Here is a 12,442-nt window from a genome sequence, read left to right as displayed (position 1 = left end):
TCCACTGCATGTCAGAAAAGATGTTATACCTTTTCCTTTCAGCACACTGATCTGACAAGTTCAGCTGATCTTTCATCAGAAAGAGTTTTTCTTCAATAAAAACCTCCAGGAAGCATCAGATCAGTATATAAAATCAGCTTAACATCATGGAAGCAATAAAGCAGAGGGAATGAGAATGAAAGGCACAGGACAAGAGAGGACATGCTTTATCTGTAAACTATTTTGGCCAACAAGGCAGCTTAACACAACACTGCTTTTCACATGAAGCGAAAGGCTTTCCCAGAAGGTCAACCTTCATTCATTACTGAATCATTAAATACTACACAAATCAGAATCAGAATACTTTATTAATCCATAAGGGAATGATGTGGGTTACTGTTGCTCCAAGACAGTAACAGTAACAGACTAAACAATTTCAACAATACAATATGTTACAGATTTTACACATTTAAGAAATAGCACTAATATATACAGCTCACTCAATAATAAATATCAAGAATTAGCAGAGGTGATTATAAATAAATATCAAGAAACACTGACTTGTTGCGCTGACTTTGACATACATCACTTAAAAGTACACACAAACCATTACTTTTTAAATTTGACATTTTTATTTACAATTCAAGTTTATTTATAAGGCAATAAATGGTAAAAAAAAAAAAAAAAAAAAAGGTAAATGGCCTGTATTTGTATAGCGCTTTATTAGTCCCTAAGGACCCCAAAGCGCTTAACACATCCAGTCATCCACCCATAAATCACAACAGTCATCCCAAATCTCTGTGTACTGTAAGGGAAGGACCCTGCAGTATTTGAGAGATAACCCCAAAAAGGATTTAACAATCCCCTATGAGCAAGCACTTTGGCGACGGTGGGAAGGAAAAACTCCCTTTTAATAGGAAGAAACCTCCGACAGAACCAGGCTCAGGGAGGGGCAGCCATCTGTCGCGGCTGTTTGGGTTGATGTACGTTTTGAACTGTTGTGTGTATTGCCTGATCAAGATGGTACGAGTCTAATGAATATTGTTATACTCCAGTCAAGATTTTATAGCTAATTTAAAACAGCTTTAACCAAATCAAGATTTTGTTGTGCCTCTTTAAAGACACGCTCAATACTTACCTCATCTTGCTATTTTAAGGAATCAGTCTGTCTGACAGATTCCTGTCCTGTCAGTCTCACTGATGCTTTCTTCTCTAAGATTTGACTGAGATTCATGAATTTCAGTTCAAATCGAGAAAAATGTCATCTTCTGAATCACTATGAAATTGCTCACAGGATTCATCACATGGTGTATCCACATGTGTAGAACAAGTATTGTTGAGTGAATTAATTCTGCCAGTCAAAAACATGAACTCTTCATATGAGTACTGCTGAGTTTCACTCAGGCACTCCGAGCCTAAAGTTTTCTTATGGACCCAGCTCAAAGCTTGTGAAACTTTTTTCTTGAGTCTAAACAGACAGTTTCCCCAAAATCTAAAGAAAATGAGACAAATTACAGTGAAGCAACAGGTGATAACTATAAGTGGTCCTCCTATTGGCCCTATCTCAACGGCGACTTTGGTAGAATAATCAAAATCTTCTCTAGTCAAAGGGAATAAAATTCGAAGTATTCCTCTGATTTTCGAAAGGCCATCTACCGCCATGTTGAGAAAAGTTGTCACGGTTGCTGAACCTCTGTGAAATTGCTCACAGGATTCATCACATGGTGTATCCACATGTGTAGAACAAGTATTGTTCAGTAAATTATCTCTGCTGATGACAGACGTGTGCTGTTCAGCTGTGTTCTGCTGATTTTCACTCAGGCACTCCAAGCCTGTTGTGTAATTCAGTGACCTTTGATCTGTGAGCCTGTTGGCTACAGAATCTGTCTCAGTATTAGGTGGACAAGACTCTGCCTGTGGTTGTGCCAGAGCAGATCTCACGAGCTGTCGAGCCTTTTTAAAAGCCCAAGGAATCACATGATGAGTCAAAAGCAAGAGAGGCATGCTTGCTATAAAGCTAGTTCAATGGAGATTACAGAAACTGTCTAGTACGATCCTACGTTTAGTTTTACAATCCTGCAAAACAGAGGTTTGTCCGACGTATTGTCAAGGTGCTGCGTGTAAGGGGGATAACTTCTATTTAAGGGAAACAGATCAAATCAACTGACAGATAAAAAAAAAGATCAAAGGAACAGCCATGACGTCAAGGTGATGTCACAGTTGAGTTTTAGCTTCTGTGTTACGGTAACATTCCTGCTACCATGGCAACAGTCTTCATTTTGTATTGTCTTTACATTGAAGCTGCTTGTTTCTCAGTTAGTGCTTCAGTTGATGCACAAAAATATGGGTGTTGTCTTTAAAAATCACTGTATCATATATAGAAAATCACATATATTAATGTACAGATTGTATCATGCGGCGTAGTCATAAAGGATTATCACATGTTAATATTTCGCTACAGCAATATTATACGCCAAATGTTTAAAGCTTCTATCAGCATGATGGACACAGTCCATCAGGACTTTTGACTCAGAGTGGACGTTTTGTCACCAAAACTAGAGGAATTTATTATTTGACGAAGTTGGTGTTTTAAAGGTCCGAGTCTCGTGCATGAGACGTGCATAAAATTAACGTTTTACGCGCAACTTGGCACATTACTGGGATTCCAGGACTCCAGTTTCAGCCAGTAGTTTCTAAACATAACAGGGAGCAACATTGCCTGCTTACTATAAAAAGATCAACATGTTTTACAATCTGCAATAAACACCCCCAATCTTTATTTTGGTTTTGAATTTTTGAGAGAATGATATCACATTAACAACACGTGAAGCAAGTATATTAATCCCATGACCACTGAGCTTATTTCCCACTATGTGAAAGAATGGTTGTTTAGTTTTTTGACAGTTCAATGTAAGTAAAAAGGAAATATCATCAAATAAATATGAAATATAATTATAAAAACAACAAACACGTCAAAGAGTTACTCGATTTGCATTTAACTCAGGATCACAATAACCAAAGGCAGCTTAAATAGTGCAGTCAGTAGACCACAGGTTAGCTAAACTGCAGGCTAACACTGCCTTTGTGAGCTAAAGTAAGTAACAGATGAGACCAGTAAATAAAATCAAGTTAGCAAACTTCAGCACAATAAGACACAACTTTGTGTTTTTTATGAGCATCAAATAATATAATGTCATTTTGGGGATCAGTCAGGGGCCATAAATTACAACAGACAGGACTAATTACACATTTCAGATTTTTGTTTTGTTTGTTTGGTGACAGGATAAATACTGATCACAACACAACTTATAGGTTTGTTTCCACTTTCACCACTGCTGGTCACTGATATGGGATATGATAGGTATGTGTAATCAATGCATTTGAGTCATTCTATACTCCAGGATCATCTTTACCGGTTACGAGGGGATTTCACCAAGAATCTAAAGATGAATACAGACTGAAAGGCGCCGCTGTGGGAGCCCATCATTAATCCACCGGCGCGTGCAGCTGCTGCGATAAATGAGAGCTGCACGCGCCTGTGAAAGGTGTTATCAGCTCGTGTGAGGGTTATTTACATGTGTGACCAACATCCGCCCAAACAGTGTGAGATCAGACAAATGACTGTAAACTTCCAGGTGATCATTATGGAAGGAGAAATGAGATGTGTCCTCAGGCGACAGGTTCTCGGTTCAGCGCTGCTAGGAAGAAAATGTTTATGGAGCCCCGCAAAACGCGAAATACAAAAACTCATTCAAGGATAAAAGCTTTCAGTAGTTGTCTGACTTTTTTCTTTTTATTCACAACTCTTCACATTTTAATAATCATTCCCTCGGTACAGAATATTGGCAGCCGTTTTCCTCAGCCTTGAAAGCCTTAAAAAAAACGTGGTCAGAAGTCTGTGTATCAATCCAGCTGTGAATGCATAATTTTTAGGAGCCCTGCTCATGGGAAACTGATTTCCACCTCTTCTTCCAGCTACTCTTAATTACGACGTATCGATTTTAACAGGTAATAAAGTGTGACATTCTTCCGCCCGATTCCCACGAGAAAGTTAGGTGAGGTGATCACATGCAACAGAAGAGCTGAGCTTGAGCTTACGCATTTTCTGATCTTATATAACTTGCAAGGAATTCAATTTTAATTCAAGTTTTCAGTCTGGATTTTTGAGAAATTATATTAGATTGTTAGAATAGAATAGAATAGAATAGAATAGAATAGAATAGAATAGAATAGAATAGAATAGAACTTTATTGTCATTGCACATGTCACAGGTACAAGGCAACAAAATGCAGTTTGCATCCACCCAGAAGTGCTTTAGCCATGATATAGATATATTACAATATATATTAGCAATAATATAGATATGTGAGTATATTACAGAAATGGGTCTATTATGGTATGTTATAACGTATGTTATGAATATGCTATAACTATAAGTATGTACATGCTGTGGTGAGTACAAGCGATGTACAGGCTATGAACAGGATATAAATATAAAAAACTATACAGAAATACAAAGTATTCTTGACAGAAATCTATGATCCAAGTAAAATAAATCTTTTTACGCGTAACTGTTCAAATTGTTGAGTCACACGAACAAAACAAAAGAAAATTAAAAAAAAACAAAAACAAAAAATAACTTTCGGCTCGCGTGAGAACCTCCAGCATGTGCTGTGCGTGGGAACCCGAGAGCCACCTCTCCTCCAAGGACACAATGAAGCATCAATTTTAACAGGTAATAAAACAACGACTGAGCCTTCTGCTCCACATTCCCACGACTACAAAACGTTTCCCACTATGACACGTATCCAACTTCTGTCTGCATGACATTTTTTTTATTATAATAATAATTATAATAATTAATACTTTTCTATTAAGATCAGTCACCTGACCAACTCAGAAATGCACAAAACCCATCCATCGATTTTCATCCACATAATTCATACTAATTTTTTTTCGAGTTGTATGCTGTGTGCGAAGTTCTGCACTCTTTATTTTAGTTTTTTTTTTTTTAACATTCAGTCCCCGTAACTTCTTAAATACACGAGATAAAAATTCATCAAGTGTACTTTATCAAACAAGTACACTGAAAAAAGAGCATGTTGGATTTACTTAATTCAATAGTGGACCTTAGTTGCACACAGTTGTTTTGCTTTGGCAGAAACTTAATCAACACAACTTATTCTGTTTTAAAACTGAAATCAAACCAGTTTAGTTCCTATTCCCGAGTCAGACAATATGAATCTTTTAAATCCTTGTAAATTGAGCACACCTAAGGGCTTGGATCACATAAGGTCTCAGGCCACCAGTTGAAGATACTGCACTAAACTCCAAGGTCACAGTAATTGTATGTTGTAATAAGGCAAGCCCGCCTGATTGAGTGAAGCTTGAGAGCTTCAAAGTCTCTAATGACATTGTAAAGAGCCGCTTCCCTCGTGTTTTCCTACAAAAAAGGCACAGAAATCTGTCTCATTGAGCTCATTGGACAGTAATATCTAAGCAACCCTAAATAGATATTTAGTGTGTTAGTACAAAGATTCTTTTGGCGAATGAGCAAATACACTTCATGTGTAGACAGTCTACTACTATGTTGGTTTGTTTTTGGTTATCTCACTGAAAAAAGACTAAAAGAACAAGCTTAGTCAGACAAATTTCTCACCAGAAAACTGTGGCAAATAAAGGATAAGCTTCCTCTGTGCCTGAAACTCAAAGGGTTACATGAGGTGTTAAGACGCGTTTTGCTTCCTGGGACGTCATGTCCCAGGAAGCAGACACGTTTTCTACGCGTGTCTGGTGTCATACCAGACACGCGTAGAAAACAAATGGCCTCTAAGCAGCTGAGGGTGGTGCTGGTGATGGGATAGACGCTAATCACTAGAGAAACAAACGCGGACGAGAGCCATAAGCAGTGTCAGATGTTCGGCTCCATCCTGTCATATACACTGATAAGCTATCGTGACAGATTGTTCAAATAAGGAATAAAGACAAAGATGCGATGCTCCTCTAGTTGGGAAAAGAATGTGAACTAATTCAGTGGTATTAGCTCAAAGAGGTCCAGTCTAACATCAGTGTAATTACAGGTTAATAATAGGAGAAGTTATTGTAGAGAAAAATGTAAACTAAACAACAACAAAAGAATATAAATGATGAATATGAGGGGAAAAATACATGATACGTGATTTCTTAAGTCTTCCTAGTTATATAAACATTTTATCTGATATCTGTACCTGAGCTGAGGTGAGGTGACGCAAACATTTCCCCGTTGTGGGATCAGTAAAGTCTTATCTTATCTTATTTTTCAGTGAATACAGAAGGCTCTCTGTGAGGTCTTTGAAGTGAGAGATGCTGCAGAGCTTCATGCTCAGATTTCACACCTGGAGGATGTAACTCTGCAGGAGGTCGAGCTTCACACCTCTGATCCGGACTAAAGGGAGCTGTCAGAGCAACCGCAGACTAGAGTCTTCCGGATTTCTTTTAATCTTAAAATAACCACACCACGTGTTGTTGTAGTTTTTTTTTTTTTTGTCTTTTTATTTTAAAGAGTACAGCTCACCATAGGGAGAATCCAGAATAAATTATTGTGCAAAAAAGACAAGATTTAACGTCAGATTGAATACAAGTGATGTTGTAGCCTACACAGAGATACAGATGTCGCTCTTGCCAGCAGAGAGGTGAATATGAGGAGCTGCGTGGGTCTCCCAGCCTCAAACACTGGGCTTCCACACCTGGAAATGTGATGTATGGACACTCAGTCACAGCAGTTCATAAAAGAGAATAGAAGCTCTTGAGTTTCGTGAAACTCACCTCTTCACTCGCTCTTCAGCGCAGCAATCCCAGCCGGACTGCTGGGCTGATCCAGCTCACCTGTGTCCCGCGGTAGAGTCCCTGTGTAAGCAGATTAAATGGATGCCCCACTGACAGAGCTTATTGAAAAGTATTTAAAACAGTGAGTTAACCCTATCACACATACAGCGCAGGTAGAAAACATACATTTAGCTACATTATTTACAGGATCTGAGGTTCTGCGTCTTTATAAGACTACAACACCTATCCTTTTCAGTTACAAAAAATAGATACCAACAATCATTGTTAAATATTTTTGAGTGTTTATGTTAAATAGTTTATAGTCATTGATAGCTCTGAAGTCCCTGCCTGGTGATCAGGGCCAAGGTCTCCACAAAGTGTGGCTGGAGGGGGAGCTCTGGGCTGAGCTCTGTTTGGTCGCTCCTCTCTCCGCTCTGATCTCGGACTCTCTTTGTTTCTGAGGCTGTTTGGGGACTCTGGGAAACCTTTGTTGGAGTGGGAGTGGGTAAGGTCGGATCAAACGTTTCTCCCCTGAGGCACGTGCTTGAGCTTGTTTGAGTTTGAGCTTGGACTTCTGCCTCAGCATCCGCAGAATAAACTTTGCGTGCGGCAAAAAGTTTCTGCTTTGGAGACCTTCGGGCTGTGAGTGTGAACGGGCCAAACGAGCGGGAAAAGCTGCATGCAGCGCCGATCCGAGCTCCGACCCTTTCCCCTCGGGGCCCAGAAACCCCGAAGCTGTCTGCAAGCAAGTGGAGAAACCGTCCTGGAAGGAGCGTTTCTGGTCCCCACGTCCACCTGTAGTCTTGTCTCCTTTGGCAGTGTTCTGGAGGAAGAGGACTGTGTGCTCCAGTATCTCAGCTTTCTCCACTCGGTGTTGAGTGGACCCCTGCATGAGAGCAGCAAGTTAACTGATCTTTACATTACATTAAAAAAAAGAAAACATTAATAAATAAACAGTACTGAAATTCATGAACCATATTCAAAGAGAACTAAAATATGATCTTACTTCTTGTGGCTCCTGCAGCAACATGGTCCTCAGACACTCCAAACTGCGGTTCATTCTGTCCCTTCGACGTTTCTCCACCTGAGATTTTATTAACTATCGCAAAAGGAAAAGAAAAGTCTAAAAGTTTTTTTTTTTGTTTTAATTTCTGTGTTACAAGTGATGCAAAGTTGATCAGACGTTACCCGAGAAACAAACGAAATATAATCGCAGCTGCGTCTAAATTCCAATTTGATTGAAACAAACGACTAAATCCTCATTCAAAGTGGCTGCATTTGCCCATGTGAATAAAAAAAATCAAAGTTGTTTTTTTCTTTTTTTACCTTTTTATTGTTTGTTGCTTCCTCGGCTTCCTGTAGCAGCTTCATGGTTGCAGATGCTCTAACACCTTCTTTCTCAGGCTGACACCGATCAGGTAATGAGGCTCTTGTTCGACTTCTTTTTACTGACTCCCTGTAGCTAAAAGACTCCTCCTCCTCCAAACCCCTCCTCCTGGTATCTCAACCTCGTCGTTCCTTAAAACCCAACCAAGATTTAATTAATTTAAATCTCCTATCACAGTCTCATATTCACCAAACACGGAGATCTTCCCCATTGCGCAGAAATTTTACGTGTATGCATAAAAACTCACACGTAAAAATAACCAATAAAAAATAATTTAAATAAAAAGAATGACATTTGTAACTCATTTTTGTACACACTATAGGTGACAAACATTGAATGAAATGCTTCACAACAGCTCCTTTACCCCGAGTGACAAAACCAGATTTTGAGTGTTGGAAACATATGCATTTCCTATAACGCTACCACGGGAGTTTCTGGTCATGTGTCTGCGCTTTAATCCCATTATATTTCAGTAAGATTTGGGGTCTTATATTCTATGAAGTCTCGTGTATTGTCAACACAGAATCTGATTTATTTAAAGGAACTTGACTTTTCCTTGCCGTCTCTGTACCCGTTGAGCTGGTTACGCAGTGAATGAAATTCTAAATAAGGTAAAAAGGTAAGGTAAAATTTTATTTATATAGCACCTTTCAAGACAAAAATCACAAAGTGCTTCACAGAAAAGCTAAAACATAAAAACAGAAATCAACCAAAAGCAAGTTAGGACAATAGTCCTGTTAATCCTGAGATTGTCTAAACTGGACTAAATGTTTCTTATTTTATGATTAAAACAGTTCACGAGAAGGCATTGACGTGTGTAAAACGAATAATATGATATTCGCTATTCGCAGTAGATTGGGGGTTGATTGTTGTTAAACTGCATTTTATCCCACGTTTACTTAAACGCTAAATCGTGCGCCATCGTTGCTTCCCATTAAAAGTTGGGGGAAATATTAAATTGTTTTGGTAGAGATTTCGGAAAACCATTTGCATGTGCTTTAATATATTATCTTATTCAAACTTGTTCCTTAGAGCGAATACCGACACCTCCTTATTCACACTTCACACTTTTGCATTTGTTAGTCACCCCCGCAGGGGGAGCGTGCAAGAAGCCTAAATTTTTGCATTGACACCTCCGTGTCACAATGGACCACGCGTGCCATTTGGGCCCCTGTCTCGTGCTGACGCGCCGTTTAACCCCGCAGTTGTTCGACCTTTACTTGTGCAAATCCTTTGATCTTGGAAAGTGACCGTGGGAAAGCAGGGAACACACCCCACGTGACACCCTTTTAATTTAACGTGTGAGGCAGTGGTTCCCAGGCTGGAGAACATGGAGCCCCAGAGGTCCCACATATGGATTCATTATCATTCTTTAATTATATTAGACCACAATTTACATGCGAAATTTTAATTATGATTCCGGATTGAACTCCACACCCCACGTGATGGCACACAGTCTCAGATTCGTTTTTTGATTACTTAGTTCAAAGGAAGAGTATTTTATTTTTTTATTTTTATTTTTTACTGTAAAAAAAATAATTTAATGTTTCCTGTTTCATTTTTAAGCAAAGTATAAAAACACTCAAAATTGAAGCTGGGTTTACTCAGCACATTTGGATACAAAAATGGCTCTTAATCAGTGACTGCAATGTTAATGCTTCAGTTCATCTAACCTCTGTGTACTGCTGATATGTAATTCTGACTTTGTTGTACAAAGGACTGAGCAAAGATGGGAAGCAACTAAGTGTAATTCAAGGTCAACACCCACTTCATTATCAGGCTGTTGCTTACATGATGGTGAGAACTTCCTACATGTGAATAGACAAAGACTGTATCCGCACAAAGGGTATAAAGGAGCTGTTATAATTTTACCTTTTGGTCTGTCCATGTGGTATTGATTCCTTTGCAAAAGTTTTATTATTTTTCTTTCAATAAATTCAAAATGAGAAAGCTTTATATACAGTAAAACATATTTTAAAAGCACTTCAAACTTGGACAATAAGCAAAGATATTACCCTGGATGAGGCAGTGAGCACATGGCCTGTAGGGCTCAGTAAAAAGGACCCTCTCTATATAACTATCCAATGGCATTCTTGATAGTAACATGACACTTCTATTCACATCATTATGCTGAAGTGGAAAGGTTATAACAACTATATGTTTAAGTCATGTTCTATCTTGAGACTCAAAGTCCAACTTTGAGTATAGCATATATTTATGCAGTACGGCATATAGCTTACAAATTAAATTTTAGCTGCAGATTCAATTATTTTCCACTCCACTGATTAAGTTGTGTTTTAATGGTGGGAGACATGCTGGGGAACATATTACATGTGTTCCCTGATCTTGCTGTCTGTATATTGTGGTGGTAATATTTTGTAACTTGTTGATATCAACTATGCAACCATTTCTTTTTTGAAAAGTATCCAGCAGAGTTGTTTTCATTTATGTTTGACCAAAGCAAAACAACAACAACAGCAACAAAAAACAAGTATTCCCCGAGGACTTGGGAATTAAGCAGTGTTGTCAGTGACTTTGCTGAACACAAGGCCTTAAAATGAACAGGTGAGTGGTTTGTTTTTAGTAAAGGACTGAAACATTTTTACTCATGTATATGTTGAAAGTATGGACTCGTACTGTAATATGTGTGTGTGAAGTATCTAGAAGCTGGTCCACTGGAAATAACTGATGATGATGATCATGAGTAGGCTATGCTTGTTTGGTAAGATGCCTCCTCACTGAGCCTGGTTGAAGAAGATGATGTCAGTGTATAGTATAAGTTGAAGTAAAAGCTTCCGTTCCCCCAGATTCTGGCTGCAGTTGCTGTCCATGGTGCTGATCAGAAGCTATTGATGCTATTGATTATTGCTATATATTATTTTTGCATTTACTGTGTGTATTTGTGTGTGTGTGTGTGTGTGTGTGTGTGTGTGTGTGTGTGTGAGAGAGAGACAGACAGAGAGACAGACAGACAGAGACAGAGACAGAGATGGAGAGAGAGAGAGAGAGAGAGAGAGAGAGAGAGAAAGAAAGAAAGAGCAAGATATGTCTGTGTAGGTTCTCAGTCATCCAGGTCATGGCTGTCTAAGGAGGTTGGAAAGAAAGCAAAGAAACTTAAAAGATGTCCTCTCTGATGACAGGTGGAACGTCTTCAAAAAAACTTACAGAAGTCCTGTCCGATCTTTGCAAGCTCCTGAGACCAGAGAACGAGAGAGTGTACCAGAGTGGTTGAAATTCACATTAAACACGACTAAAATTTCAGATAATGAGATATGTTGGCATAATCCGAAAACTCTAAATTCTAAGGTTTTTTTCTCTTCACTCTGGAGGAGGTCTATTACCATGTGCTTATTTATTTTATTTTGCATCTACATTTAAAAGATAGTGAATTTTAGTTTTTTGGACTTGAATACACTCAATCTTACTTTTACATTTACACAAGTACTTTACTAAAGTACAGTCTTTAAGTATTTATATGATTTCTATTTTCTACTGCTGCTATAATTTGGATGGGAATTTAATATTTATGCTCTCCAACCCAATTATTTTAAAACTTTACTTATTATTTTGAAGATTTTAAAATATTAATAACATCATCAAATATTAATAAGTAATTAAAATCACTAGCTGCTGTAAGAAATATACAGATGCATGCCTATCGTTATTATCTATTATAATAATAATAATAATATAATAAATATGATTCTGCATATGTGATTCTGAATACTACTGTAACTACTTTAAGGACATATTTTTGCTAAAACTTTTGGCATATCAGTTAAAACAGGATTATTACTTTTATTTAGATACTTATAAATACTAGTACTGTGGTACAATACCACCATTTATGCAGTAACCTACATCTAAGCTACACAAGAACTTGATCAAATACCCAACAAAAGAAAAAAGACAATGCTCCTGAGCAAACACAGTACATGTGTAGTTTTTAGGAGGTTGCATGCAATCCTTAGCCTATTGTTTAGTTTTGCAACATTACTTCTGGTTAGAAGTCAAACTGCTTTTCCGAAATTAATAATCTAATGTTGGTGATTGTCAGCGATATTGATAAGTTTCCTTTTAAAGCTATGAGCAACATTCTCTGCTTTTGTACTGGAGTAATTATAGTAAAAAAAAACAAAAAAAAACACAGGTCCTCAACTCAGAACAAATTCAAAAAGTCTAAATGGTGCTGATCCATATATATATATATATATATATATATATATATATATATATATATATATATATGTGTGTGTGTGTGTGTGTGTGTGT

General features: G+C 37.9%; 1 protein-coding gene across 1 annotated transcript; it reads right to left on the bottom strand.

Annotated features, from left to right (window-relative positions):
* Positions 1–7,090: 7,090 nt before the first annotated feature.
* Positions 7,091–8,261, bottom strand: LOC309716731 (transcription factor HES-7-like). Its single transcript, XM_082550714.1, has 3 exons — positions 8,110–8,261; positions 7,790–7,882; positions 7,091–7,669 (listed from the first exon to the last, which is right to left on the bottom strand). The coding sequence occupies exons 1-3, from the start codon at positions 8,152–8,154 to the stop codon at positions 7,139–7,141; spliced, it is 669 nt and encodes a 222-aa protein (XP_082406840.1). The 5' UTR covers positions 8,155–8,261; the 3' UTR covers positions 7,091–7,138.
* Positions 8,262–12,442: the final 4,181 nt, after the last annotated feature.

The sequence above is a fragment of the Aulonocara stuartgranti genome, assembly GCF_965226115.1.
Source record: "Aulonocara stuartgranti genome assembly, chromosome: 11".
In the NCBI taxonomy this organism is placed as follows: Eukaryota; Metazoa; Chordata; class Actinopteri; order Cichliformes; family Cichlidae; genus Aulonocara; species Aulonocara stuartgranti.
Note: the sequence above shows the minus strand (reverse complement) of the source record. Positions and strands in the feature narration are given on the sequence as shown.

What these genes read in the sequence shown, in the direction of transcription:
- LOC309716731 (XM_082550714.1), bottom strand. Translation starts at nt 8,154, where the DNA reads ATGAAGCTGCTACAGGAAGCCGAGGAAGCAACAAACAATAAAAAG. An exon ending in AAGCAACAAACAATAAAAAG is followed by an intron (nt 7,883 to 8,109) that starts GTAAAAAAAGAA and finishes CTTTTGCGATAG; the next exon opens with TTAATAAAATCTCAGGTGGA. An exon ending in TGCTGCAGGAGCCACAAGAA is followed by an intron (nt 7,670 to 7,789) that starts GTAAGATCATAT and finishes GCTCTCATGCAG; the next exon opens with GGGTCCACTCAACACCGAGT.